Here is a 27,192-nt window from a genome sequence, read left to right on the forward strand (position 1 = left end):
ACACAGATACTGTACACTTCAACAGACACTGGAGATACAAATGATGGGCCATTTGCTAAACCTGCAGCACACACTGCTTTCTATGTGAAAGAACCATTCTGTGAGAAAAACTCTACTGCTCATTTGATCTATGACCTCTGAAAAACAGTTCATGATTTCCATTACTATTCAATTATAAAAAAAAAAAAAGTACATTCCCTGGGTTATACAGCACTGATATGCAAAGCTTAATTGTATATCTGTAACTCTAGAACTGCAGTATTTATAGTTTTCTTAGTTTAATATTTCAATTTCATATTCTTCTTCTAAGTATAAAATCCCTTTTGTTATATTTGTCTCGTTAATTTAACTGAAATACACTGAAAATTGCTCACAAATTAAGGTTTATGTGTCAATACAAATGCAGGTTTTATTGCTGGGAGCTTCCCGTGATGCACTGACTATTTCTTCTTCCATGACACTAATGTTTTGTCTTTGCTTCATCATTTATGTACTGTACTGTATCCCCAGTTTTCCAGCGAGGGCTGCGTACATTTTGATTGCATTAACGTTTTTATCCAGCCTTTATGTGCAAGCTTGAGCTGCAAAATTCAAATGTAGTTACTGACAGGCCAAAGTGCAACAGGGAAGAGATTAAATGGGATCAAAGGGAGTGGCATTATAAATTCCTTCCTTCCTGAGATTCAAATCCTCCAATCAAAACGGTGCCAGCAATGCAAAGACAGATTTCTTTAAAAGATTGGACACAATAACAAAGTCAGTCGTTTATTTATTAAAGCACTGTTAATAATTTTAGTTGCTGCTATTTCAAATAAATGTTTGGTACAACAAATTTCTCCGTGTTCTGTCTCAGGCTTTATTCGGGCCCTGGTACTAGAGCTATGGTCTGTTCTTGAGTGCAGCAGTGACGACATCAGAGTGGTCCGTCCCAAACCAACTCCCATTGACCCCACAGATAGGAGTTGCATTAAGGTATTGTATGTATGTGCGTGCGTGTGTGTGTGAGAGAGAGAGGGAGAAGGAGAAACTTCCTGGAGCCCACAGTGCCCCAATTTTTAGATATCTACATAATAGTACAGACACAGATCTCTTAGAAGTTTTGCTTTTCCATCATGTTTTTAGCTCACTGGTTACAAAGGTGTTTAAATTGATTAAAATTAAATTGATTCCAATTATTATTAACCCAGGACTCAGAATAGTGGTCCATGTGTTGCTGTGATACCAGCAGCCATGTAGAAAATTCACTTGTGAATATTCATATTTAAGAAACTGGCAATAGTGATTTTGTTAACAAGAAAGGCTTTTTGCTGATTGGTTTATGGGTGTCTGGGCAAATAAGCCTTACTTTCATAAGACTGCATTTTTAGTTATGTTTTTGGCAGAATTTCTCTCAGGAAAGCTTCAACAAGCTCCAGCGTGAGCCTGTCTGTGTGTGTCTGATGCTTGGCCTCTGACAGCAGCCAAGTCATCTCTCTCAGAGAGACTAGCCAAGTGAATACGGACAGCCAGTGATGTGTAAACTGTGTCCTGCCACAGGCGACTTTAAAGTCTGCCTTATCAGTGGGTTATACATATATGCTGAGGTCAAAGGAAAACTAAATATACACACACCAGCACTTTGGTGAATTAACTCGAGTCTTTGCTTTAATCTGTGCTAAGTACAGTAGGAGGTTTGGTAGTACATATGAAGATAAGTTCACACATGCACAGAAACATCAGAAGACACATGAAAGTATAGATATTTCTATTTTAGAAAAAAAAATCCATCGTATCTTGTTTTTTTCTTTACGTTTCTTTGAAGCTGTTTAATATAATCTAAGTTGTAGCTCGTTTGTGCAAGTGTCTCTCTTTTTTTCCTTTGATGCTTTTGATGATATGTTTTCCCTGTTCTACCAGACCCAGTGAAAAATGCAGGGAGCTTTCCTGTAGTTTAATATTCTTCAGGCTGCAATAGGTTTCTGCTCAACCACTCTGCTCAGAATATATGTCTTATTCAGTTTTGAGAGTGTGGTAAACCATGTTTTATCTTTGCAATCATAAATTCTTTTTACATTTTGTTTTGCTTTGAATACTACAGATATTATTTGTCATATTATCGGTAGTGTTTGTAGTTGAATAGTGTTATATTATTATTATGTGTTAGGATTTGATCAATCCATGACGTGCACAAATGCATTCACAATGGTCTTTAAAAGCAAATACATTTTTTCTCTCTAACAGCTGCTGTATTTACTTTCCTCTTCAGTCCTTCCTGTACTTGGTCAACCTCCTCTCCTCTTCCCAGTCGGTGTGGCAACTGCTGGGCCGACAGTCTTTGGCCAACAAAAGCGAATACACCCTGAGGGAGATGCCAACCTCCATACCTGTAAGTGTTTTTCTTCTTCTTCTTTTCCACACACTGCAGTTTTTTTTTGTCATCCATCTGAGGGCATGTTTGCACTTTTTATTTGGCCTCCAAACACCACCCACCCATTTGTTTTACTTCAAACGCATTCAAATAAACCCTCTCACACTGAGACTGATATACGTTCTCCACCTTACCCATTGTAAATTTCCACACAGTTTTCGTTTTGCACCCTATCCGGTGCATTCTTGTTCAAAGCCTCTCATTTTACTCCACAGGATTTGATTGACAGACTGATTGCCGTGAATTCGGATGGGAAGATTCATTCTCTCTTCCACTACGAAGAGAGTCACACATTCGGCCTAAGGTGGGATTCATTATTTTTTTCATATTACTTAACATCAGTGGGGAAGTAGACGATATCAGATTATCACCTGGTGACTGCACACACACTTCAGCCTCTGGCAATAGGAGACTGGCATGGTGACGTAATCGGCCTTAAAATGCGGCCTTTAAGGCTGCAGACCCTGAATTGGGATACAGCCTCTGAATCGCTGCATCTTGTAGCTGTGTCGTCTTAAATTGGTCATGTGATTTTGACGCGCCGGCGCGTCCGGCAACCCCAGAGGTTTAACTTAATATTTAAGTGTCTCTTGGTTTTAGACTAGTTGTTTAGTCTAATTTGATGTTTTAAACCAGAAAAGGAAGAAGAGGGCTTAGAATTACAGGTAAGAACTGCTCAGTGGTATGTGATAAACTGTAAATGTAAAGCTTACAGGTCAGTCCTCATGTTTTTAAATCAGATTTTGAGTCTATACATGGCACATTATGCTTTTGCATGTTGTGAAATGTGCTGCAAAACAAACTGAGGTAAACTAACTGGTTTACTGTGATGGATTTAAAGTGCGTGTGACTGGTGCGCAGTGGCTGTGGTGCTCACGGTCAGAGTTCAGTCACAAAGAGGGTAACAGAGATGAATTTAAAGTTAAGGTGATGGTGCTTAGATTCATTCACAGACTGAAACCTTCACACCAACTTTATCCTGTGTCTCTTAGTTTTAGACTAGTTGTTTAGTCTATTTTGATGTTTTAAACCATATCACAGGGTTTTTACTTCACCATTTACGGGGTTTTAACAAGCAAACAAAAGACAGATCGTGATGTTTGAAAATGTTTTGGAAATATTCTTTAAAGATTAGATGTAAAATACGCAGAGGATAAATTCAATTGGTTTATTAGTTTATTACATAAGTTGAAAAAAAGTTAAACAAGTAAATAAAGAAACAACGTAAAAGAAAAGTAAACAAAACAAATCGGTAAATAAAGGAAAATGGTAATAAGAAGGGGAAAAAAAAGAAAAGAGAAAACCCCAACAATCCCCTCTGAGCAAGCACTAGGCGACAGTGGGGAAGAAAAACTGCCTTTAAACGGGCAGAAACTTCCGGCAGAACCAGGCTCACGAGGGGCAGTCAACTGCCGGGACTGGTTGGGGTGAAAAAAGATGAAGGAGAGAGGGAAGAAGTGTTAGGAGAGAAGGGGAGAGGAGAGGTGAAAATTAAGATGGAACAGAGGTGGAGGGAGACGAGGTGACGTCAGCAGTAGAAAAAATAGAAAGAGTAGAAAAAGCAGGAGTGTCCCTCCTCCAGAAGAAGCGGAAACGTTTTTTCTTCTTTTCCATGAGCTTTTCCACGACCACTTTTTTCTCTAGGATGAGGGTTCTCAACTGATCGGTTGTTTCTTCAACTTCCTTCTCAAGTTTCTGGCATCTTTGCTCCATTTCTTTTAATAGATTGCACTTGTCTGTATTTTGCTGTTGTTTTTCCTTGTGCATCTTTTCTAACTGCTCATTTCTTCTTGTGATTTCTTGAAGCTTACGCTGCAGGTCTTCATTTATTTTCTCTTGTTGCTGCTTTTGTGCAAGCATTTCAGCGTTTTCACACTTCAAGTTGTCTGAGTTCAACAACATCTCATTAATGACCTCTGAGTGTTTTTTCGCCATTTCATTGATCCTACGCTGCATCTTTGAACATCGTTTTTCCAATACTTCTCCTTCCAGTTCAGGTGTTCTGTCCTTCATTGTATTAATTTGTTCAGTTGTAGATTTCTTCTCTCCAAGTCCTGGAGAATACGTTTTTTTTCTTTTTCCTGTTGCTCTTTCTCTTGAAGAAGCTCTTTATTTTTGCACTCTGTTTCATCCAGCCTGACTGGATTTGGATTTATTGAAGAAGGACCACCAAAATCTTTGTTCTATTTGGTGTACATGTTAAGAGTTGCTGGACTAACAGTTGGTTTGATTTGCTTCAGAGAATCCTCAAAGTCTTTTATCTTAATGTTGCGCACCTCAGCAGCAGCTATAACACGGACTTGTTCTGGTGCCAACTCTCTTATTGGGCCAAGTGCAGCATCTTTGGCTAATGCTGTCAAATCGCTCCCTGAATATCCTTCAGTCACTTTTGCAAGACAGGACAGTTCGTCTTGGCTCAGTGGACTCCCGTGCGTTCCCAAAAGATTTTTCAGCAGCGTAAATCTTGTCTTCTCATCGGGTAAGGTCACATATACTCTTTTTGCAAAGCGCCTTAATATTGCTTCATCGAGCTCCTGGGGCCTGTTCGTTGCTCCCATTACAAGTACTCTGTCATCCTTTCCTGACTGCAACCCGTCAAACTCAATGAGGAACTCAGTTTTTAAACGGCGAGAGGCGTCGTGCTCCCCCTCCCTCCTTTGACAGAGCAAGCTGTCCACTTCATCGATGAAGATTACTGAGGGCTGTCTCTCTCTTGCAACTGCAAAGAGTGCTCGTACGAGCTTCTCGCCTTCTCCCACATATTTGGAGGTCAAACTAGCAGCACTGATGTTGAAGAATGTTGCATTAGACTCTGCAGCAACTGCTTTGGCGAGCATGGTCTTCCCATTTCCTGGTGGGCCAAATAAAAGCAAGCCACGTGCAGGAGCTCTCAGACCAGTAAAGAGATCAGGTCTTAAGGCAGGAAGGATGACAATTTCTTGAAGTGCTTGCTTTGCCAGATCCTGCCCTGCGATGTCATCAAATGACACAGTCGCTCCACTGTATACAATTTCATTTGTAATTAAGCTGACCAGTTTACTGTCCACATTCTTTTTCATATCCCTCTTCGGGGGCTGTTTCACAGCTGCCGGTCTTCCATTCTGAGTTTTTCCCACCCGAGCGGTTTTCTTTGCATCAGTTATTCTTAATGGAGGTCTTACAGAAGTGGAGGGTCTGATGGTGGTGGAAACACCTGCGGGTTGACTTTTAGGAACTGACTTTGGCTTACTTGCAATTGTTTTGGTCGACATTTCTCTTGCGCGACTTCCCCCCTGTTCACAGTCATAACACGGTAAACTAGTCATAAACGAAAACGTTTAGGCTATTTATCGCATTTAAAGGTCTTTCTTTGGGACAACGTCACAGAACACAGAAACGTCACAGGGCTTTGGAGCGTGATGTTACAGAGGTTTACAAATACTTTCAAATATAGCTCTGGTCGAACGTTTGAAGGCTGCGAACAAACTGACTAAAACTTGCTGCTCCTGACCCCTATTTATAGAAAAACTTCAAAGGCTCAAAGGCATGTGCTTGTGACATCATCACATGTCCTTGTGACATCATCACATGTCCTTGTGACATCATCACATGTCCTTGTGACATCATCACTCTTCATGAATCAGATTGTCACATGACATTTTAGAATGGGGATGTTTTTTTTTAAACCGTTTTCAAATTTAACCCTCTGTGGTCCAGGGTATAATTGGCCGTTCTTGACTATTTTTGATTTTACCTCTATATTTCACCTTTAAAATATGTTTTTCTTGCCTTATTTGGCACCATTATTTTCAGCACAACCTCAAATATCTGAAATTTGAGTTATTGTTTTCATTTTGGTATACTATATTAGCACAGTTGATCTAAATTAATAACACAATAAATTGTGTGTGCATCTCCTGTTTTGTCATGGTTGTATGTCCCGGTTCGTGACAGGCTGCATGAGCTCATCTGGTGGGAGTGTAGTACTGTAGTATTTCAGGCATAAAAACGTGGTTTTCACAGACCTTGTCACAGGGTCTGAGTCTAAGATTCAAATTGTAAACACACAAACACTCAGGCTTGCTGCAAACCTTAGCTGATCCCCCGTGGGCTTAATTTACTGCCATTGTTTACGCACCATTGTAATTGCTTCTCTAGTTTGGCATTACACTTTAATTATGGAATGTAATTATATTTTGTCTATTTTTAGTTGTGGCATTGTGTTGTAATTAATGAAGGGCCTGCACACTCCAATATCAATTTACAATTTAAATTCTCCACAGCATGTTTAACTACATTATGTTGTGCCTTTCCAGAATCCCAGATTTACTTACACATCTCCCTTTATGATACATTAGTACTACATTTGACCTAAACCTTTTCCATCCTTTTTCCAAACTCTCATTCATTTTTTACCTGATAACCAAAAACTGTGATAGTGAAAGGCTGAAATATTTCTAGGGGTATGAGATTTCTGTGTGTTTTCTGTAGGTGAGCAGCTGCGAGAAGTTTGGCTACGGGGTGATGGTGACACAGGTGGCAGCAACTGCTCCGGGAGTTGTGGCTCTGCACAGTTCAGGTACTATTGCAGTTATTTGGACACAACAAACACTTGTCAGCTGTGATGCTTAAGGCTTATATTATAAGTTGTTGTTGTTGTTTTTGTGTTGTCGGTATAAAGGAGACTTAAGGCAGCTTAGGGAGAAATGTATTTGTCAAACCGTTTTTGTTTGGGTAAGAAAGAGTAAGAAGAGGCGTTCTTTTTTGATAAATGGATTCACATATCAGTTGTATACTGATACTAGGTTTATCCATATGCAAAAGGCTCCAGGAAATACCGTACTCTTGTCAAAAGGGGTCAAAAAATGAAGCTAGTGAACAAATATTTTAATCCTGCATTCTTTCTATTGGCTAGAAGGGGCGACTCAACTGGTTATGGGAAAAGAAGTCTGATTACTTATCAGCCCTTCGCTTATAACAGCACCGCTGCGTTCTGAAACCTATTCTCTCCTATGACTTTACCCACGCAAGAACAGTTCCCTGCTGTGTTGAGCAGCGCTGGCTGTGGAGCACTCATGTGTTCCATGATGTGACATATGTTTGTGCCATCGATAAAAAGGCAGTCTGACAGAAAGAAGGATGACCTCAAAAAGTGATATAGTCCAGACAGAGCTTACAAATGATGGGCCATTTGCTAAACCTGCAGCACACACTGCTTTCTATGTGAAAGAACCATTCTGTGAGAAAAACTCTACTGCTCATTTGATCTATGACCTCTGAAAAACAGTTCATGATTTCCATTACTATTCAATTATAAAAAAAAAAAAAAGTACATTCCCTGGGTTATACAGCACTGATATGCAAAGCTTAATTGTATATCTGTAACTCTAGAACTGCAGTATTTATAGTTTTCTTAGTTTAATATTTCAATTTCATATTCTTCTTCTAAGTATAAAATCCCTTTTGTTATATTTGTCTCGTTAATTTAACTGAAATACACTGAAAATTGCTCACAAATTAAGGTTTATGTGTCAATACAAATGCAGGTTTTATTGCTGGGAGCTTCCCGTGATGCACTGACTATTTCTTCTTCCATGACACTAATGTTTTGTCTTTGCTTCATCATTTATGTACTGTACTGTATCCCCAGTTTTCCAGCGAGGGCTGCGTACATTTTGATTGCATTAACGTTTTTATCCAGCCTTTATGTGCAAGCTTGAGCTGCAAAATTCAAATGTAGTTACTGACAGGCCAAAGTGCAACAGGGAAGAGATTAAATGGGATCAAAGGGAGTGGCATTATAAATTCCTTCCTTCCTGAGATTCAAATCCTCCAATCAAAACGGTGCCAGCAATGCAAAGACAGATTTCTTTAAAAGATTGCACACAATAACAAAGTCAGTCGTTTATTTATTAAAGCACTGTTAATAATTTTAGTTGCTGCTATTTCAAATAAATGTTTGGTACAACAAATTTCTCCGTGTTCTGTCTCAGGCTTTATTCGGGCCCTGGTACTAGAGCTATGGTCTGTTCTTGAGTGCAGCAGTGACGACATCAGAGTGGTCCGTCCCAAACCAACTCCCATTGACCCCACAGATAGGAGTTGCATTAAGGTATTGTATGTATGTGCGTGCGTGTGTGTGTGAGAGAGAGAGGGAGAAGGAGAAACTTCCTGGAGCCCACAATGCCCCAATTTTTAGATATCTACATAATAGTACAGACACAGATCTCTTAGAAGTTTTGCTTTTCCATCATGTTTTTAGCTCACTGGTTACAAAGGTGTTTAAATTGATTAAAATTAAATTGATTCCAATTATTATTAACCCAGGACTCAGAATAGTGGTCCATGTGTTGCTGTGATACCAGCAGCCATGTAGAAAATTCACTTGTGAATATTCATATTTAAGAAACTGGCAATAGTGATTTTGTTAACAAGAAAGGCTTTTTGCTGATTGGTTTATGGGTGTCTGGGCAAATAAGCTTTACTTTCATAAGACTGCATTTTTAGTTATGTTTTTGGCAGAATTTCTCTCAGGAAAGCTTCAACAAGCTCCAGCGTGAGCCTGTCTGTGTGTGTCTGATGCTTGGCCTCTGACAGCAGCCAAGTCATCTCTCTCAGAGAGACTAGCCAAGTGAATACGGACAGCCAGTGATGTGTAAACTGTGTCCTGCCACAGGCGACTTTAAAGTCTGCCTTATCAGTGGGTTATACATATATGCTGAGGTCAAAGGAAAACTAAATATACACACACCAGCACTTTGGTGAATTAACTCGAGTCTTTGCTTTAATCTGTGCTAAGTACAGTAGGAGGTTTGGTAGTACATATGAAGATAAGTTCACACATGCACAGAAACATCAGAAGACACATGAAAGTATAGATATTTCTATTTTAGAAAAAAAATCCATCGTATCTTGTTTTTTTCTTTACGTTTCTTTGAAGCTGTTTAATATAATCTAAGTTGTAGCTCGTTTGTGCAAGTGTCTCTCTTTTTTTCCTTTGATGCTTTTGATGATATGTTTTCCCTGTTCTACCAGACCCAGTGAAAAATGCAGGGAGCTTTCCTGTAGTTTAATATTCTTCAGGCTGCAATAGGTTTCTGCTCAACCACTCTGCTCAGAATATATGTCTTATTCAGTTTTGAGAGTGTGGTAAACCATGTTTTATCTTTGCAATCATAAATTCTTTTTACATTTTGTTTTGCTTTGAATACTACAGATATTATTTGTCATATTATCGGTAGTGTTTGTAGTTGAATAGTGTTATATTATTATTATGTGTTAGGATTTGATCAATCCATGACGTGCACAAATGCATTCACAATGGTCTTTAAAAGCAAATACATTTTTTCTCTCTAACAGCTGCTGTATTTACTTTCCTCTTCAGTCCTTCCTGTACTTGGTCAACCTCCTCTCCTCTTCCCAGTCGGTGTGGCAACTGCTGGGCCGACAGTCTTTGGCCAACAAAAGCAAATACACCCTGAGGGAGATGCCAACCTCCATACCTGTAAGTGTTTTTCTTCTTCTTCTTTTCCACACACTGCAGTTTTTTTTTGTCATCCATCTGAGGGCATGTTTGCACTTTTTATTTGGCCTCCAAACACCACCCACCCATTTGTTTTACTTCAAACGCATTCAAATAAACCCTCTCACACTGAGACTGATATACGTTCTCCACCTTACCCATTGTAAATTTCCACACAGTTTTCGTTTTGCACCCTATCCGGTGCATTCTTGTTCAAAGCCTCTCATTTTACTCCACAGGATTTGATTGACAGACTGATTGCCGTGAATTCGGATGGGAAGATTCATTCTCTCTTCCACTACGAAGAGAGTCACACATTCGGCCTAAGGTGGGATTCATTATTTTTTTCATATTACTTAACATCAGTGGGGAAGTAGACGATATCAGATTATCACCTGGTGACTGCACACACACTTCAGCCTCTGGCAATAGGAGACTGGCATGGTGACGTAATCGGCCTTAAAATGCGGCCTTTAAGGCTGCAGACCCTGAATTGGGATACAGCCTCTGAATCGCTGCATCTTGTAGCTGTGTCGTCTTAAATTGGTCATGTGATTTTGACGCGCCGGCGCGTCCGGCAACCCCAGAGGTTTAACTTAATATTTAAGTGTCTCTTGGTTTTAGACTAGTTGTTTAGTCTAATTTGATGTTTTAAACCAGAAAAGGAAGAAGAGGGCTTAGAATTACAGGTAAGAACTGCTCAGTGGTATGTGATAAACTGTAAATGTAAAGCTTACAGGTCAGTCCTCATGTTTTTAAATCAGATTTTGAGTCTGTACATGGCACATTATGCTTTTGCATGTTGTGAAATGTGCTGCAAAACAAACTGAGGTAAACTAACTGGTTTACTGTGATGGATTTAAAGTGCGTGTGACTGGTGCGCAGTGGCTGTGGTGCTCACGGTCAGAGTTCAGTCACAAAGAGGGTAACAGAGATGAATTTAAAGTTAAGGTGATGGTGCTTAGATTCATTCACAGACTGAAACCTTCACACCAACTTTATCCTGTGTCTCTTAGTTTTAGACTAGTTGTTTAGTCTATTTTGATGTTTTAAACCATATCACAGGGTTTTTACTTCACCATTTACGGGGTTTTAACAAGCAAACAAAAGACAGATCGTGATGTTTGAAAATGTTTTGGAAATATTCTTTAAAGATTAGATGTAAAATACGCAGAGGATAAATTCAATTGGTTTATTAGTTTATTACATAAGTTGAAAAAAAGTTAAACAAGTAAATAAAGAAACAACGTAAAAGAAAAGTAAACAAAACAAATCGGTAAATAAAGGAAAATGGTAATAAGAAGGGGAAAAAAAAGAAAAGAGAAAACCCCAACAATCCCCTCTGAGCAAGCACTAGGCGACAGTGGGGAAGAAAAACTGCCTTTAAACGGGCAGAAACTTCCGGCAGAACCAGGCTCACGAGGGGCAGTCAACTGCCGGGACTGGTTGGGGTGAAAAAAGATGAAGGAGAGAGGGAAGAAGTGTTAGGAGAGAAGGGGAGAGGAGAGGTGAAAATTAAGATGGAACAGAGGTGGAGGGAGACGAGGTGACGTCAGCAGTAGAAAAAATAGAAAGAGTAGAAAAAGCAGGAGTGTCCCTCCTCCAGAAGAAGCGGAAACGTTTTTTCTTCTTTTCCATGAGCTTTTCCACGACCACTTTTTTCTCTAGGATGAGGGTTCTCAACTGATCGGTTGTTTCTTCAACTTCCTTCTCAAGTTTCTGGCATCTTTGCTCCATTTCTTTTAATAGATTGCACTTGTCTGTATTTTGCTGTTGTTTTTCCTTGTGCATCTTTTCTAACTGCTCATTTCTTCTTGTGATTTCTTGAAGCTTACGCTGCAGGTCTTCATTTATTTTCTCTTGTTGCTGCTTTTGTGCAAGCATTTCAGCGTTTTCACACTTCAAGTTGTCTGAGTTCAACAACATCTCATTAATGACCTCTGAGTGTTTTTTCGCCATTTCATTGATCCTACGCTGCATCTTTGAACGTCGTTTTTCCAATACTTCTCCTTCCAGTTCAGGTGTTCTGTCCTTCATTGTATTAATTTGTTCAGTTGTAGATTTCTTCTCTCCAAGTCCTGGAGAATACGTTTTTTTTCTTTTTCCTGTTGCTCTTTCTCTTGAAGAAGCTCTTTATTTTTGCACTCTGTTTCATCCAGCCTGACTGGATTTGGATTTATTGAAGAAGGACCACCAAAATCTTTGTTCTATTTGGTGTACATGTTAAGAGTTGCTGGACTAACAGTTGGTTTGATTTGCTTCAGAGAATCCTCAAAGTCTTTTATCTTAATGTTGCGCACCTCAGCAGCAGCTATAACACGGACTTGTTCTGGTGCCAACTCTCTTATTGGGCCAAGTGCAGCATCTTTGGCTAATGCTGTCAAATCGCTCCCTGAATATCCTTCAGTCACTTTTGCAAGACAGGACAGTTCGTCTTGGCTCAGTGGACTCCCGTGCGTTCCCAAAAGATTTTTCAGCAGCGTAAATCTTGTCTTCTCATCGGGTAAGGTCACATATACTCTTTTTGCAAAGCGCCTTAATATTGCTTCATCGAGCTCCTGGGGCCTGTTCGTTGCTCCCATTACAAGTACTCTGTCATCCTTTCCTGACTGCAACCCGTCAAACTCAATGAGGAACTCAGTTTTTAAACGGCGAGAGGCGTCGTGCTCCCCCTCCCTCCTTTGACAGAGCAAGCCGTCCACTTCATCGATGAAGATTACTGAGGGCTGTCTCTCTCTTGCAACTGCAAAGAGTGCTCGTACGAGCTTCTCGCCTTCTCCCACATATTTGGAGGTCAAACTAGCAGCACTGATGTTGAAGAATGTTGCATTAGACTCTGCAGCAACTGCTTTGGCGAGCATGGTCTTCCCATTTCCTGGTGGGCCAAATAAAAGCAAGCCACGTGCAGGAGCTCTCAGACCAGTAAAGAGATCAGGTCTTAAGGCAGGAAGGATGACAATTTCTTGAAGTGCTTGCTTTGCCAGATCCTGCCCTGCGATGTCATCAAATGACACAGTCGCTCCACTGTATACAATTTCATTTGTAATTAAGCTGACCAGTTTACTGTCCACATTCTTTTTCATATCCCTCTTCGGGGGCTGTTTCACAGCTGCCGGTCTTCCATTCTGAGTTTTTCCCACCCGAGCGGTTTTCTTTGCATCAGTTATTCTTAATGGAGGTCTTACAGAAGTGGAGGGTCTGATGGTGGTGGAAACACCTGCGGGTTGACTTTTAGGAACTGACTTTGGCTTACTTGCAATTGTTTTGGTCGACATTTCTCTTGCGCGACTTCCCCCCTGTTCACAGTCATAACACGGTAAACTAGTCATAAACGAAAACGTTTAGGCTATTTATCGCATTTAAAGGTCTTTCTTTGGGACAACGTCACAGAACACAGAAACGTCACAGGGCTTTGGAGCGTGATGTTACAGAGGTTTACAAATACTTTCAAATATAGCTCTGGTCGAACGTTTGAAGGCTGCGAACAAACTGACTAAAACTTGCTGCTCCTGACCCCTATTTATAGAAAAACTTCAAAGGCTCAAAGGCATGTGCTTGTGACATCATCACATGTCCTTGTGACATCATCACTCTTCATGAATCAGATTGTCACATGACATTTTAGAATGGGGATGTTTTTTTTTAAACCGTTTTCAAATTTAACCCTCTGTGGTCCAGGGTATAATTGGCCGTTCTTGACTATTTTTGATTTTACCTCTATATTTCACCTTTAAAATATGTTTTTCTTGCCTTATTTGGCACCATTATTTTCAGCACAACCTCAAATATCTGAAATTTGAGTTATTGTTTTCATTTTGGTATACTATATTAGCACAGTTGATCTAAATTAATAACACAATAAATTGTGTGTGCATCTCCTGTTTTGTCATGGTTGTATGTCCCGGTTCGTGACAGGCTGCATGAGCTCATCTGGTGGGAGTGTAGTACTGTAGTATTTCAGGCATAAAAACGTGGTTTTCACAGACCTTGTCACAGGGTCTGAGTCTAAGATTTTTTTTTCACATTCTGTCTCTCACAGTTGAAGTGTACCTCTGGTGCAAATTACTGACCTCTGTCATCATTTTAGGTGGGGGAACTTGCACAATCGGTGGTTGACTAAATACTTTTTTGCCCCACTGTACCTATGAAAATATACTCACTGTATATATATATAATCAAAGCATTTCTTTAGCAAAGTGCACATACTAGCCCTTTTTAAGTTCATTGACATATGTGCACTCAAACAGGCCCAATGAGATTGAGGGTTATACCCCAATTATTTGTGTTAGGTTTGTAAGCTTTTCCAAATGAATACAGAAAATCAGCAAAACCACCATAAAGAAAGCTTATTTAAATAAAGCTGATATTGGGAGAACAAAGCCCAAGGGGTGGAAAATGAGTAAAAAACCTGTGAAGCAGAGAATAACATGAGGGACTGTTGCAGAGCGCATGAGTGAAACAAGCTCACAGATGAGCTGACAAAGATTGGCAGAAATCACTTTAGAGCAGCCGGGTAATAAGGAACAGGTGAACATAGAGTGGAGCAGATAATTACGAGCAAAAACCCAAACAAATACTTTCAGACAATCCTAAAGCTCTTATTTAGTTGCATAGAGCCATGTGTGAACATTTTGTCTTTACATTTTGCTTCCAAGGAACCGAACTGTCTTTTAATTCTGTAATTTATTTCACGTTCTTCAGGCTTTCTGAAGCTCCTTCAAATTTTTCTTTGGACATCATTTTATTATAATTTTCAGTGCAGTCCTTTATTTGTTTGTTCCTATGAATCATTCACACATAATAAAGGCACCTAACTCAAGGGACAAATTCGTTACTGGCACATTACCAGCAGCTTGTCACAAATACACAATTTGTTTCCTGCACAAAAAATGACAACGATAACACACCAGCAAGGTGATTACCAAAGAGCTATTAGCCAAAAACTTGACATATGTCAAGAAACTAAACAAGTAGAGGACAAAAGAACTGGCAGCTTAAATAAAAACATCTACAGCAGACGAACAGAATTTGAAAGTTGTGTCCTTAAGAAATAACACAAAACTGACACACAACCTGAGAGATGCATCTGGCATCTTATGTTTGCAAGTTTCAGTAAACTGCTGCATCTATTTCCCATTTTCCTAGCAAAATACAAAGACATGATGGCTTATTAGCTCATCCTATCCTAAATAACCACTAATGTATGCCAACTATTGTCACTGCTACACTATCAAAAGCTGAAAACAAACATAAAAAACATACAAATTCATCACCACAACAACACAGTTGATAAATAAATAAATACAGAAGCACACATGCAAATAGAGAGATGACATAAAAGTTCTCACTCAGCTCCCTGCGGTGCTGTTTTAAGCTCCAACTCACTCTAAACAACACCAACGGGGGTCTACTGCTTCCTGAGCATCAACGACCGCGCCACCTTTTTAAGATAAGATAAGATAAGATAAGATAAGATAAGATAAGATAAGATAAGATAAGATAAGATAAGATAAGATAAGATAAGATAACCTTTATTAGTCCCACACGTGGGAAATTTGTTTTGTCACAGCAGGAAGAGGACAGTGCAAAGGTTATTCACTAGTTTCAGTTTTATAATAATATAAAACTTAATTATATAATTATATTCAGGTTACATGACACTTATTGTATAAGATAATTATTTCTGGGATGCTGAATGACAATTTGATGTGTATTTTGTTGCTTTCAGTAGAAATCCTGCTGATGACTCAGTGGATTTTAGATGGAAATTCTGTGTTTCACTCACTATAAACCATCTTCTAATCAGAGGGCGAAAAAGCCACTCTTCTTATTTGGTATTAGCTGAAGAAAATATTTAATCTATACTGACCGTCATCGCTGTTGTCGTCCACCAGGATGACCTCCTTGAGCAAGTGTGTGATTGACAGCTGAGTGGACTGAGCGCAGGATCACCGACAGAGCCTCGTTGACGAAGATGAAGATGAGGGAGATTTGGGGAAGGTCTCTTGAGTAGCTGACCTTTCTACATCTGTAGAAAGACACGACACAACACCTGTAAACTACTTGCATTAAGTAATACGAGGTGCCAGTGGAGCACTAGAGTGATGGTTTGGGAAAAGTAGTCTACAAAGTTATACAATTAAAAAGACAATCATGATTTTGTATTGATGAGCCCATTTACCATGATTTCTAACATTTCTGATCAATTGAATGTTGTATTAAATAACAAGGAATATGCCTTTCTTTTTAAAAAATGAGGACATTTCTCAGTGAACCTTAATTTTTGAGTGCTCGCATATTTAATTTTGAATTTGTAAAAAAGACTAAACTACCTCCATAGAGCTGCTGACGTCTTGTTCAATGGGGCTGAAAGGCAGAGCAAGTGCTGCTTCCTGTTCAACTATAATCACAAGGATTTATTTTCCACATTGGCCTTTTAACTGCATGTGCTGTTTCAGATAGAAACCCTATTTTAAACTTGTTTTGTTTAAACAGCTCTAATGAAGCGGAAAGCGGCAGGGTGAGGCTTTGGCTCTAAGTTTAGCACATGTGGGAAAGGAAGGGGCTTCTTTTATTGTCTCCTTTTCACGTCTTTTTTTCTTTTATCGATTATCTTATTTCCTCTGTGAAATAATAGCTAATTAGAAGTTATTCTATAACAAATCCAGTGTTTTCAATTCACGAGGTTGGAGAACACTTTTTTAGGGTTTTTGGCAGGAAACCATTAGAAAACAGAAGGCAACATTAACAAGATTAACCACGAAGAACTGGGACATTTGTCACCTTTTTTCTCCTTCTGATACAATATTGCAAAAGTCTTGAGGCATCCTCATTTCGTTATATTCTGCTGGGAAAATGGGAAATAGGCAGAGCAATTCACTGAAACGTGCAAACATAAATGGAAATACAGTACATAAGGCAAAAATGTACTTGAAAGTCAATATTTGGTATGGCCACCTTTACTATCGAACATAGCCTGGACTCTCTCTTTCCGGAACACACTGCTTTAATAAATGTTGAGGTCTGGGCTCTGGGGAGGCCAATCCATGACTGATCTAGGTATACGTTTATTGTATTCACCGTGTGTTTGGGATCATTGTCGTAATGAATAAAAATATGCCTTTTCCAACTAGATGCTTTTCAGCTGGGACTGCATGATTAATGAAAATCTTAATATCTGGTTCATATTTCCATCAGCTTTCTCAAGATTCCCAACACCACTGGCAGAGCCTTCATCGTGTTTTACAGATGGATGTAAACACCCTCTGTTGGAGTCATATCAACAATTATTTGAACCAAAAATGTCAAATATGAATTCATAATGCTGTAAGACCTGTTGCCACTGATATAGTCCAGTTCTCGTGTAATTTACCATACCTCAGCCTTTTCTCCCTGTTTCTCTTCACTAAAAATGGCTTCCTGACAGCCTTCCACTGAGACCGTTTCTGATGAGGCTTCAGCAAACAGCAGATGGATCCATTAAAGGGCCAGTGCATCTCTCAGGTACTTCAAGTCTTTGCTTTTCTTTATATTTTTCTACATCTTAAGGACATGATTTCCAGATACAGTTCATCTGCTGTACAGAGTTATTTAGTCCTGCTACTTTTCCGGTTTCCTCAATTTTTTTAAGGACTCACAGCACGCCAGATTTTTGGGAACCACCTAGTTGGTTCAAAATGTTATTTTTACCTATCAGATTTTGTTATCTTTTAGATTCTTAAAGTGCTATGCTGTGGTGTGCTGGGGGAGCAGCACAGCAAAGAAGGACTCATCCAGGCTGGAAAAACTGATCAGGAAGGCTAGCTCTGTGGTCGGCATGAAGCTGGACACCCTGGTGACAGTGGCAGAGAAAAGGACACTAAAGAAACTGATGGACATTATGGACAATGCCAGGCATCCTCTGCACACGGCCATTAACAACCAGAAGAGTCTGTTCAGTGACAGGTTGCTTCTCCCCAAGACAAGAACTAACAGACTTAAAAACTCCTTTGTCCCACACGCCATCAGACTGTTTAACTCCTCTCTGGAGGGGAGAGGGAGGGGAAACAGGAGGACAAAGGAGGGGGGAACAACTAAGCTGTAGTGCCTCTTCACCTCACTGTGCAATACCTTTTGTGCAATACTTTTGTAAATAGTCAACAGTGCAATAGACCTCAATACTCGATACTTTGGGAGCCATAAACATCATTAGACCAGTGCACATATTGGTAAATGGACTGGTTCTTATATAGCGCTTTTCTACTCTTCTGAGCACTCAAAGCGCTTTACACAACTTGTGCATTCACCCATTCACACCCATTCGCACAAGCACATTGTTCTAGGTGCTTTCTAAGTAACATTCACACACATTCATACTCCGATGGATGCATCGGAGAGCAATTTGGGGTTAATATCTTGCCCAAGGATATTTGGCATGCAGACTGGGGGAAGCCAGGAATCGAACCACCAATCTTCCGATCAGCAGATGACCTGCTCTACCGCCTGAGCTACAGCCACCCCCTTATTGTCTCTATTGTGCTCTGTCTTGGTTGTTGAGTTGACTAATGTGGAAATAAAATTTATCCAGCAGTAAACCTGAGTTTGCGGTGAGGGAAGCATCTTGTACAGTACAGCACTTTCCAGCAGGAACTTCGATAGAATGTAAAATAAAACATTTTGTGTATTTTAAAATGACATTCAGTGTGTTTTTGTTGTTGCTGCACTAATCAACCACTTACTACTAACTGCAATGGTAGTTTATTGGATTGGAAAGTGTGGCGATGCTCGCCACCTGGTCTCCCTTCTTGCTTGTTGGTGTGGGCAGGTCTCATTTGTAGGTGCTGAAGAGCTGCTGTGGCTCATTTCCATCAGTGGCACTGGCAATACCTGGGCTCATTCTGTCAGTGAGGTAGTTGAAAAACCCCAGTTGGGTAAAGCGTTTGGGGGTTTTTGTTAACAGACATGCTTATCTATTTAGTTGGTGTTATTTTTTTCAGCTAAATTTTTTAGTGCAATTAGCACTTTCAGCATCAATCCATAGCAATGTGTTGTATTTTTCACATTGTCTGTGTGTAAAATACATATGTAAGCATAGATTACACAAAGGATCCTGCACGCCAAGCTGGATACAAATAGAAATCCCTGGAAACAATTCTTTCTGCGCTTAAGAGCAGCTTCCTATTGCAACGCTGGAGGATTTGTCACCATTACTGGATACGCTGCAGAAGCACAGCAAAGCAGTGACTGTGTGGAGTCGAAAACTATTACACCAACTACACTACACAGTCACCCACATTACCCCAATCACTGGCGTGTTTACACAACAGAGACGCTGAGTCTTTGTTACGGGCGCCAGCCACTGTGGCCTCGTTGTGTGGACACAGAGAGACCTTGCTGTGACTCGCGTCTTCCCTGCTGTGGATTTCTGGAAACCGCGCTTAAAGAAAGCACAAGACTTCTTTCGTAAAATGTGCCTTCCTGAACTTGTTGGGAAATACTTCTCGAAACAACGTGCTGCTCTAAATAGCCTGTAATGTTTCATGTTGTGGTTAAAGATTGATGACAGCTGTGTGGTGCGATGTAAATAGTTTGCATTTCATTTTTATGTGATTGCTGTGTACATGTGAATAGATCTATAATAAAGAAAAACAAACAAATATACTATTCTTTTTTGTTTTATTAAAACAACTTCACACAAAGTACAACTATTTACAATGTACAGTACATCCAAAAGAACAGCTTTAAGAATACTCAACAGGAGCAAGTGTCATTTGGCCCTGGTTTGACAACAACACTGGGGCACATATTAACAAAAACACAGCAAACCTTAACGATCTTATCAAGAAGTGTTGTGTCTTCAGCCTCACATGATAAGAGTAATCAGACTGTGTGTAACATTTTGAACTTGTTGCGCAAACTACCTATTACTCGCTCAACATGAATTCTCAGGTGGGCAATTGCTCTCGTTTGTTCAACGTCCCTTGCATCAAGTTGACAGTAGCCTTTTGTGAAAGCTGGAATCTTGACCTCCGCACACATCATTCCTACAGCATCTCTGATGTCAAAGCCTCTGTCAGCCAATACTACGTCCCCTGGTAACAGCTTTTGAAGAATGCCACATCTCTCTATGATGTGTTTATCTGATGCACGACTAGGGCTGGGCCATATTATACCATTCACGGTAATACCGGTATAATGTTAGGCAACGATAGGAAAATGAAATATCGCGATAGAATGGGAGTAAAACGCGCATGCGCAGTGCCTTTGTTTTCATACGCACATGGCCAATTGTTGAGTGAAACAGATGAACCAGAATTGGTTTGTAAAAATGGTGCAACTTCCGTGATGTGGAACTGGTTTGGTGTTTGTCTGTCAGATACACGACAAAGCACATTTTTTTGCAGAACATGCAAGCGGTCGTCGTTATTGTCGTATTTGTCGGACTAAGATGCTCTTAAATCTGGGAGTAATCTGGGTCCTAAACTCCGTATGCTTCAGGTCAAACAACACTGCAGCATCACTGAGAGTTAAAAACTGTCTAAATTCTTTCATCTTTAGTAAAACGATCAGCATTGCTGCTTTACCAGGTGTAACTATAAAGTTTAACTTCCATGAAAACAAAAAGTTATTACATTTAATGGAGTTAGAAGTTAGCAGGAAGCTAGCGGAAGTTAGCTCGCTAGTTTCGCTAGTTACCTAAGCATGATATAGCATGTTCTGACTGAGAGATTTCTGAAAAAAATCAAACGTACAGCTCTGCTATCACTTCCAACATAAATGAAGACAGGAAACTAAACAGCAGTGACGTTTGTAGGGTTACTGAAGTTGGGCTAGCTGGTATATAATGATGTGCTACGTGATCGCTAGCGACACAGCTATGTTAGCATAACATAAACAGTGAAGCTGGAGGACGAACACTAACACTTTTCCACTTATAAAAGTTAACGTGAAGGTTCTTCATGGTTAGAGACAAATGCAATCGCATGGCAGGATGCTGTAAACGGACCAAACTTCAGTCAGGAGAACAACTGAGATAATCTATCCACAATACCAGGTTAGTCATTAATATACTGCAACAACATGGGAATAGAGCAGCTGCCAGAGAATTCAACATTAATGAATCAATGGTACAGAAGTGGAGGAAGCAAGAAGAATGAGTTTAATAAAGTTTGATTTATCTGACTGCTTTGTTTCGCTTAATGTGCCTTATAATCCCGTGCACCTTATGGTCCGAAAAATGCGTACTGCACACTGCAGTTTAATGTTGCAAAGCACCTCTTTTTAACTTCAGTGGATATTATACATGGTTATGCTCAGGATATGTCAGCCCATTTCTACTGGAAATGCCTTTTGGTTAAACTTTCAGCAAGGAATTTGCATTTGCACTGTTACATTTTTATAAAGCTTTAATGTACATAAAAACCAGCTTCTTGTTTAAGTGAAAATAAATGGAAGGTTGTCTTTTTGCGCTAGTAATGTTGTGGAGTTGTATTTTGTCTCGCATCAATTATATCGTCGGTTATATCGTTATCGCAAATTTTCAAATATATATCGTGATAAATATTTTTGGCCATATCGCCCTGCTCTATGCACGACCCCCCATCCCCTGGAAATGAAAGAAATAGCTCCATGGGGTGTAATCCCGATGAGGTATTTTATGGTCTGTGTACCCTTGTAATGAGAGTATGTTTGTGCGCGTGCCTTTAAATTAGATGGTCTTTCTGTTCGAATCTCAAAACAGTCAACAATGATTGCTACTCGTTTTCCAAAAGTTTCAGTAAACTGTGGAGGCATTGTCGCCTGCAGACAGTGCCTCTCAGGCCAGTGCACCAGTGCTCCTAAGTGGGCATACAAAACATCAATGGTATCGGTGAAGACAGAAGACAGTGTTTTGTGCGACACATGGAATAGATGACAAAGATGCTGGACTGGAAGATCAAGTCTCAGACGCATTAGTGTGAGTAAGAGCATTTGGAAACCTGTCAGTTTCTTCGGTATTGGCAGGAAATCTTTGACAGTGTTGAAGAGGGACATTAAGACAGCATAACAATATAGTCCAGTGTAATATCTTACTTTTTCGGTATCGTCCTTTAAGAAAGTTTCATTCAGCTCTGTCTTTTGCAACTGTGCTCGAAGCAGTCTGTTCTCCTCCAACAGCCGGTTTATTTCTGCTCTGCCCTGTTGACTGCACACACAGTCCTTCGTCTGCCCTTCAGCTTCCGTGACGCTGTCACTCCCATCACCACTGTCCACATTTGCAGCTGGTACGTCAACCTCCACTTGTCCAACACAACTGCTGTCCACTGCCTCCATGACATGGTTGTTGTTCTTCTGTCAGACCTTCATCGATCATCAAGCCTGTAAGATAAAAAATAGTGCATAGACTTAAGGTTAATGTACACCAATATTCCAATGACAGGTGTGTGATTCATCTTTAAGTTATGTGCGGATTAGTGTACCATAAGAGCAATTTAGTATGTTTTCAGAGGGGGGTGTTTACCTGCAATGGGTGCTCTTTTTCGCTTCCGTTGCATACGCCTTGCGTGCCGGTCCGAGTCTGACACAGGTTTGTCGTCGTGCCCCATGTGCAGTGTTGGTGCCCAGTCTGGATTTGTTACATCCATTTCATATGCTGGTTTGCCTGCAATAATGCCAAATCAAAAGCTACTCAGTCGACATGACGTGGTTCTGCAGCATCACACATTAGCATGTTTTATCTCATTATCTATGACCGCAGCGCATTGAAAAAAAAACCCACTAAAAGCCTTTTGGTTTGGTCCTTTTACAGCATCCTGCCATGCGATTACATTTGTTCCTGACCACCGAGAACACTCACGTTAACTTTTATCGAGTGGAAAAAAAGTTAGCGTGTTTATATTGTGCTAACATAGCTGTGTTACTAGCGGTCACGTAGCACATCATTATATACCAGCTAGCCCAACTTCAGTAACCCTACAAATCAATCAATCAAGCTTTATTTATAAAGCACTTTTCATACAGAAAAAATGTAGCACAAAGTGCTTTACATAGTTAAAAGCAGCCCACCCCACCCTCCAACTCACTCCCCACACTCTCAATACACATATATCCCCCCACCCCCACCCACACACACACATACACACACGCGCACACTTAAAGAGTAAAAATTGGGCTGGGCTCGCATGAGCCAAGTGAGGAAACATTATAACAGAGAGCCGTCTGCACCGGGAGCCGGTCACAGACCGCAGCCTCCGGGCTGGGCACACAGCCGGAGGGAGGCCAAGGAGCCCCCCAACCAGGCTGAGAGGACCCCAGAGACCAGCAGCCACGGTCAATAACAGCCCCGGTGCAGAGAGCGCCCTCCGAGGAAACACTGGAGATATGACGCAATACGATATATACAGGGTAAAATGATAAAATAAATAAGAACAGGATACAATATAAATATAAATATAAATAGAGTAAGAAGATTAAAAAATGAATAAGAATAAAATCAAAAAATATTAGGTAAATCCTAAATTAATAATAGAATAACAGGATAGAATAAATAAGCATAAAAAATAAATAAACGCTAAGTAAAAGCTAAATTAAAAAGGTGGGTCTTGAGCCTGTTCTTAAAAACATGTACGTTCTCTGCGGCCCTGAGCTCCTCCGGCAGGCTGTTCCACAGACGAGGACCATACCACTGAAAAGCTGCCTCTCCGTGAGTATGTGTCCTGACTTTAGGGACAATCAAAAGGCCAGTACCAGAGGACCTCAGGGTCCGCGAGGGTTCGTATGGTAAAAGCAGATCTGAGAGATAAGAAGGCCCAAGACCATTAAGACATTTAAAAACCAATAAAAGAACTTTAAAATCGATCCTGAAACACACGGGGAGCCAATGCAGCGATTCTAAAACCGGTGTAATGTGGGCCCGCCCTCTGGTCTTCGTCAGCACACGAGCTGCCGAGTTTTGCAAGAGTTGTAAAGTTGAAATATTCTTCTTAGGAAGACCAGAGAGCAGGGCATTACAGTAATCAATGCGACTGGCAATAAAAGCATGCATCAGCATCTCCGTGTTGGCCCGAGAGAGAATAGGGCGGACTCTGGCTATATTTTTTAGATGATAAAATCCAATTTTGGTTACATGTTTAACATGTGGGATAAAACCAAGCTCAGAGTCAAAAATAACACCCAGGTTTTTCACTTGTAGCGAAGGACATAGTGAAAATGCCTCTAATTTAGACAAGAGTTTCTCTCTCTGAGCTTCAGGACCGACAATTAAAACTTCAGTTTTGTCCTGGTTAAGCTGTAAAAAGTTTTCTGCCATCCAAGATCTTATATCCAAGATACAGTTAAAAAGGGCATCCATTGGTCTGGTGTCATCAGGAGACACGGAGATGTACAGCTGCGTGTCATCAGCGTAACTGTGGAAGTTCACTCCATGCCTCCTGATGACACTGCCGAGAGGCAACATATACAAATTAAAAAGTACAGGGCCTAGAACCGACCCTTGAGGCACACCACATGTCATTTTATGGATCTTAGAGGAGCATGTATCCATACTCACCATAAAAGATCTGTCAGAGAGATAGGAAGTGAACCAGTTGTGTACAGCACCAGAGAGGCCCACCATGTGTTTTAGTCTGTTTAAAAGAATAGCGTGGTCTACTGTATCAAAGGCTGCGCTTAGATCCAGCAGCACCAGGACCGAGAGCTTTTGGGCGTCCCAGTTACATCTAAGATCATTTAAAACCTTTAGGAGAGCCGTCTCTGTGCTGTGGTTCACCCTAAATCCAGACTGGAATATCTCCAGGATCTGTCTATCATTGAGAAAATCAGTAATCTGAGTAAAAACAAGTTTTTCTAAGACTTTACTTAAAAATGGTAAGTTGGATACAGGTCTGTAGTTATTAAAATCATTACAATCCAAATTGCTCTTCTTCAGAAGGGGCCTCACCACCGCCGTTTTAAAGGCAGCAGGGAAGACACCCAACTGAAGAGAGCAATTCATCATGTATAAAAGCTCAGCCTCAAAAAATCCATAAAGTGTTTTAAAGAGTGAAGAGGGGATTGGATCTAAAAGACATGTGGTGGGTCTCACTGTGGAGAAAACCTTCTGAAAGTTCTCAGCATTAACCAGGACAAAGCTGTCCAGTGTCTCCTCAGGTACAATCGAGCCCTCAGATGTGTTTACAATCATATCGCGATTAGATAAAATATCAGATCTGATGGCGCTGATCTTTCCCCTGAAGTGGTCTGCAAACTGCTCACAGAGCGAGTCTGTGGGGGTTCTTTGGGAGCTGTTAAAATCAGGGTTAAATAAATGATCTATGGTGGAAAAGAGGACCTTGGGATTATTTTTGTTAATACTGATTATTTTGGCGAAGTATGAATTTCTTGACTTCCTTAATGTATTATTGTACATTTTAAATTGCTCGGAAAATATTTGATGGTTGATATTATTTTTATTTTTCCTCCATCTCCTTTCTGCTGCCCTGCAATTTCTTTTGAGTTTTTTGACTTCTTCGTTTCTCCAGGGTGATGCATGTTTTACGTTAATCTTTTTGGTGGTGAGTGGAGCAACGGAGTCAAGGCTTTTCTTCAGTTTGCTGTTAAAATAACTAAAAATCAAATCGCAGGGTGCAGGTAAAATCACAGGGGGGCATTTGACTAAAACCCTGGTAAAATTTGCAGCCACTGTCACTGCTGTTTAGTTTTCTGTCTTCATTTATGTTGGAAGTGATAAGAAAGCTGTACGTTTTAATTTGTTTCCAAAACCCCGCAGTCAGGACATGCTATATTGTATTTAGATAGAAGCTAGCGAGCTAACTTGCTGCTAACTTCTAACTCATATGTCATAAATTCCATTGTCATGGATGCCTGGATGTTTAACTCAGTTGTTACACCTGGTAGAGCAGAACGCTGATAATTTTATTAAAGATGAAAGACTTAAGACAGTGTTTTAACTCTCAGTAATGCCACAGTGATCATTTGATATATGGACCTGCAGCAGAGTTTAGGCCCAGACACGGCTAGTGAAGTCAGACTCAACAATCGGATAGTGATATGAATTACTTTAGAACTCACCGGAGAGAAAATGCCGCGAGCAAACCAACAAAAAGCTGGGGATTGCACGGAACTCGATATCCGCTCGTCTCACCGCTGCAATCCATGCCTGGCGTCTTTGTTTGGTGATATCGGATACATGGGATCCCTCACGTTGCCGCCAGGATGGAAAACGATTAAAAGATTAATCCAGTTTCTTGCCTTCACGATCGTGAGATCTAACATTGCAACCGACTACACACGTACCACCATAGCTGAAGCTGTATCCTTTGTCTGGCCTACTGTGATGGCGGCAGGGGGCGCATTCTAAAATGTCATGTGACAATCTGATTCATGAAGAGTGATGATGTCACAAGGACATGTGATGATGTCACAAGGACATGTGATGATGTCACAAGCACATGCCTTTGAGCCTTTTCTATAAATAGGGGTCAGGAGCAGCAAGTTTTAGTCAGTTTGTTCGCAGCCTTCAAACGTTCGACCAGAGCTATATTTGAAAGTATTTGTAAACCTCTTCAGAGTCACTGTGCACAGGATTAAAAATGTATCCACGAAAATGCCAACAAAGAATAAACAATCTTGCTGCCTCTCCTTCGAGGTCTGGCCAGCCACTCACTTCAAGAGGGAAGCCTGATATGACACGATCCATTGGTGCCTCATCAGTCCAAAGGACATTACAGGAAAACTCCGACCTACATGCAAAAATTAAACAAATTGAAGAAGAGAAGCTTCAACTGGAGGAGAAGTGCAGACAATTGGAAGCACGAAATCAAGAGCTGGAAAAACAACAGCAACGCCAGCCTTACACAAAAATTATTAGTGAGGCCTGGGAAGGAAAGTTTGGTGAAGCACGACAGAAGATTTTGTTCCTGATGAAGGAAAACAAGACAAAGAGTGCTGAATTAAAAGAAACGTCTGCCCAGCTTCAACGCGCGAATGCTACTATAGGGGAGATGCAAAGGGATCTCCAAAACATGGAGCAAAAGAATCAGGCGCTCCAAGGAACGCTTGATGAAGCTATGGAACAAACTGCACAAATCCTCGGACAGAAAAAGGAAGGGGTCACACAAATGCAGGACCAACTCAAAGGCATAAAGAAAAAATACGAAGTGCTGAAAGTCAGGCTGGATGAAACAGAGTGCAAAAAAAAAGAGCTTCTTCAAGAGAAAGAGCAACAGGAAGAAGAAAAAAAACGTATTCTCCAGGACTCAGACAACTTGAAGTGTGAAAACTGAAGGATATAAAAAAAACAACAACAGCAATAGAATAATATTAAACA

At 40.4% G+C, this 27,192-nt stretch overlaps 1 protein-coding gene, 1 long non-coding RNA gene and 2 pseudogenes across 4 annotated transcripts; 1 reads left to right on the forward strand and 3 right to left on the reverse strand.

Annotated features, from left to right (window-relative positions):
• Window positions 1-1,089: 1,089 nt before the first annotated feature.
• On the reverse strand, window positions 1,090-5,939 carry LOC145420067 (spastin pseudogene; annotated as a pseudogene). Its single transcript, XR_013901359.1, has one exon. The product of XR_013901359.1 is annotated as a spastin pseudogene (transcript).
• Window positions 5,940-9,870: 3,931 nt separating this feature from the next.
• On the reverse strand, window positions 9,871-13,476 carry LOC145420069 (spastin pseudogene; annotated as a pseudogene). The gene has a single exon (XR_013901361.1). The product of XR_013901361.1 is annotated as a spastin pseudogene (transcript).
• Window positions 13,477-15,360: 1,884 nt separating this feature from the next.
• Window positions 15,361-18,581, forward strand: LOC145420083 (uncharacterized). Its single transcript, XR_013901366.1, has 2 exons — window positions 15,361-17,411; window positions 17,622-18,581. It is a non-coding gene; the product is annotated as an uncharacterized LOC145420083 (long non-coding RNA).
• Window positions 18,582-19,545: 964 nt separating this feature from the next.
• Window positions 19,546-27,139, reverse strand: LOC145420075 (uncharacterized). Its single transcript, XM_080288824.1, has 3 exons — window positions 25,935-27,139; window positions 22,387-22,527; window positions 19,546-22,244 (listed from the first exon to the last, which is right to left on the reverse strand). The coding sequence occupies exon 3, from the start codon at window positions 22,197-22,199 to the stop codon at window positions 21,414-21,416; it is 786 nt and encodes a 261-aa protein (XP_080144950.1). The 5' UTR covers window positions 22,200-22,244; window positions 22,387-22,527; window positions 25,935-27,139; the 3' UTR covers window positions 19,546-21,413.
• Between the last annotated feature and the right edge of the window lie 53 nt (window positions 27,140-27,192).

The sequence above is a fragment of the Astatotilapia calliptera genome, chromosome 14 (genome assembly GCF_964374335.1).
Source record: "Astatotilapia calliptera chromosome 14, fAstCal68.1, whole genome shotgun sequence".
In the NCBI taxonomy this organism is placed as follows: domain Eukaryota; kingdom Metazoa; phylum Chordata; class Actinopteri; order Cichliformes; family Cichlidae; genus Astatotilapia; species Astatotilapia calliptera.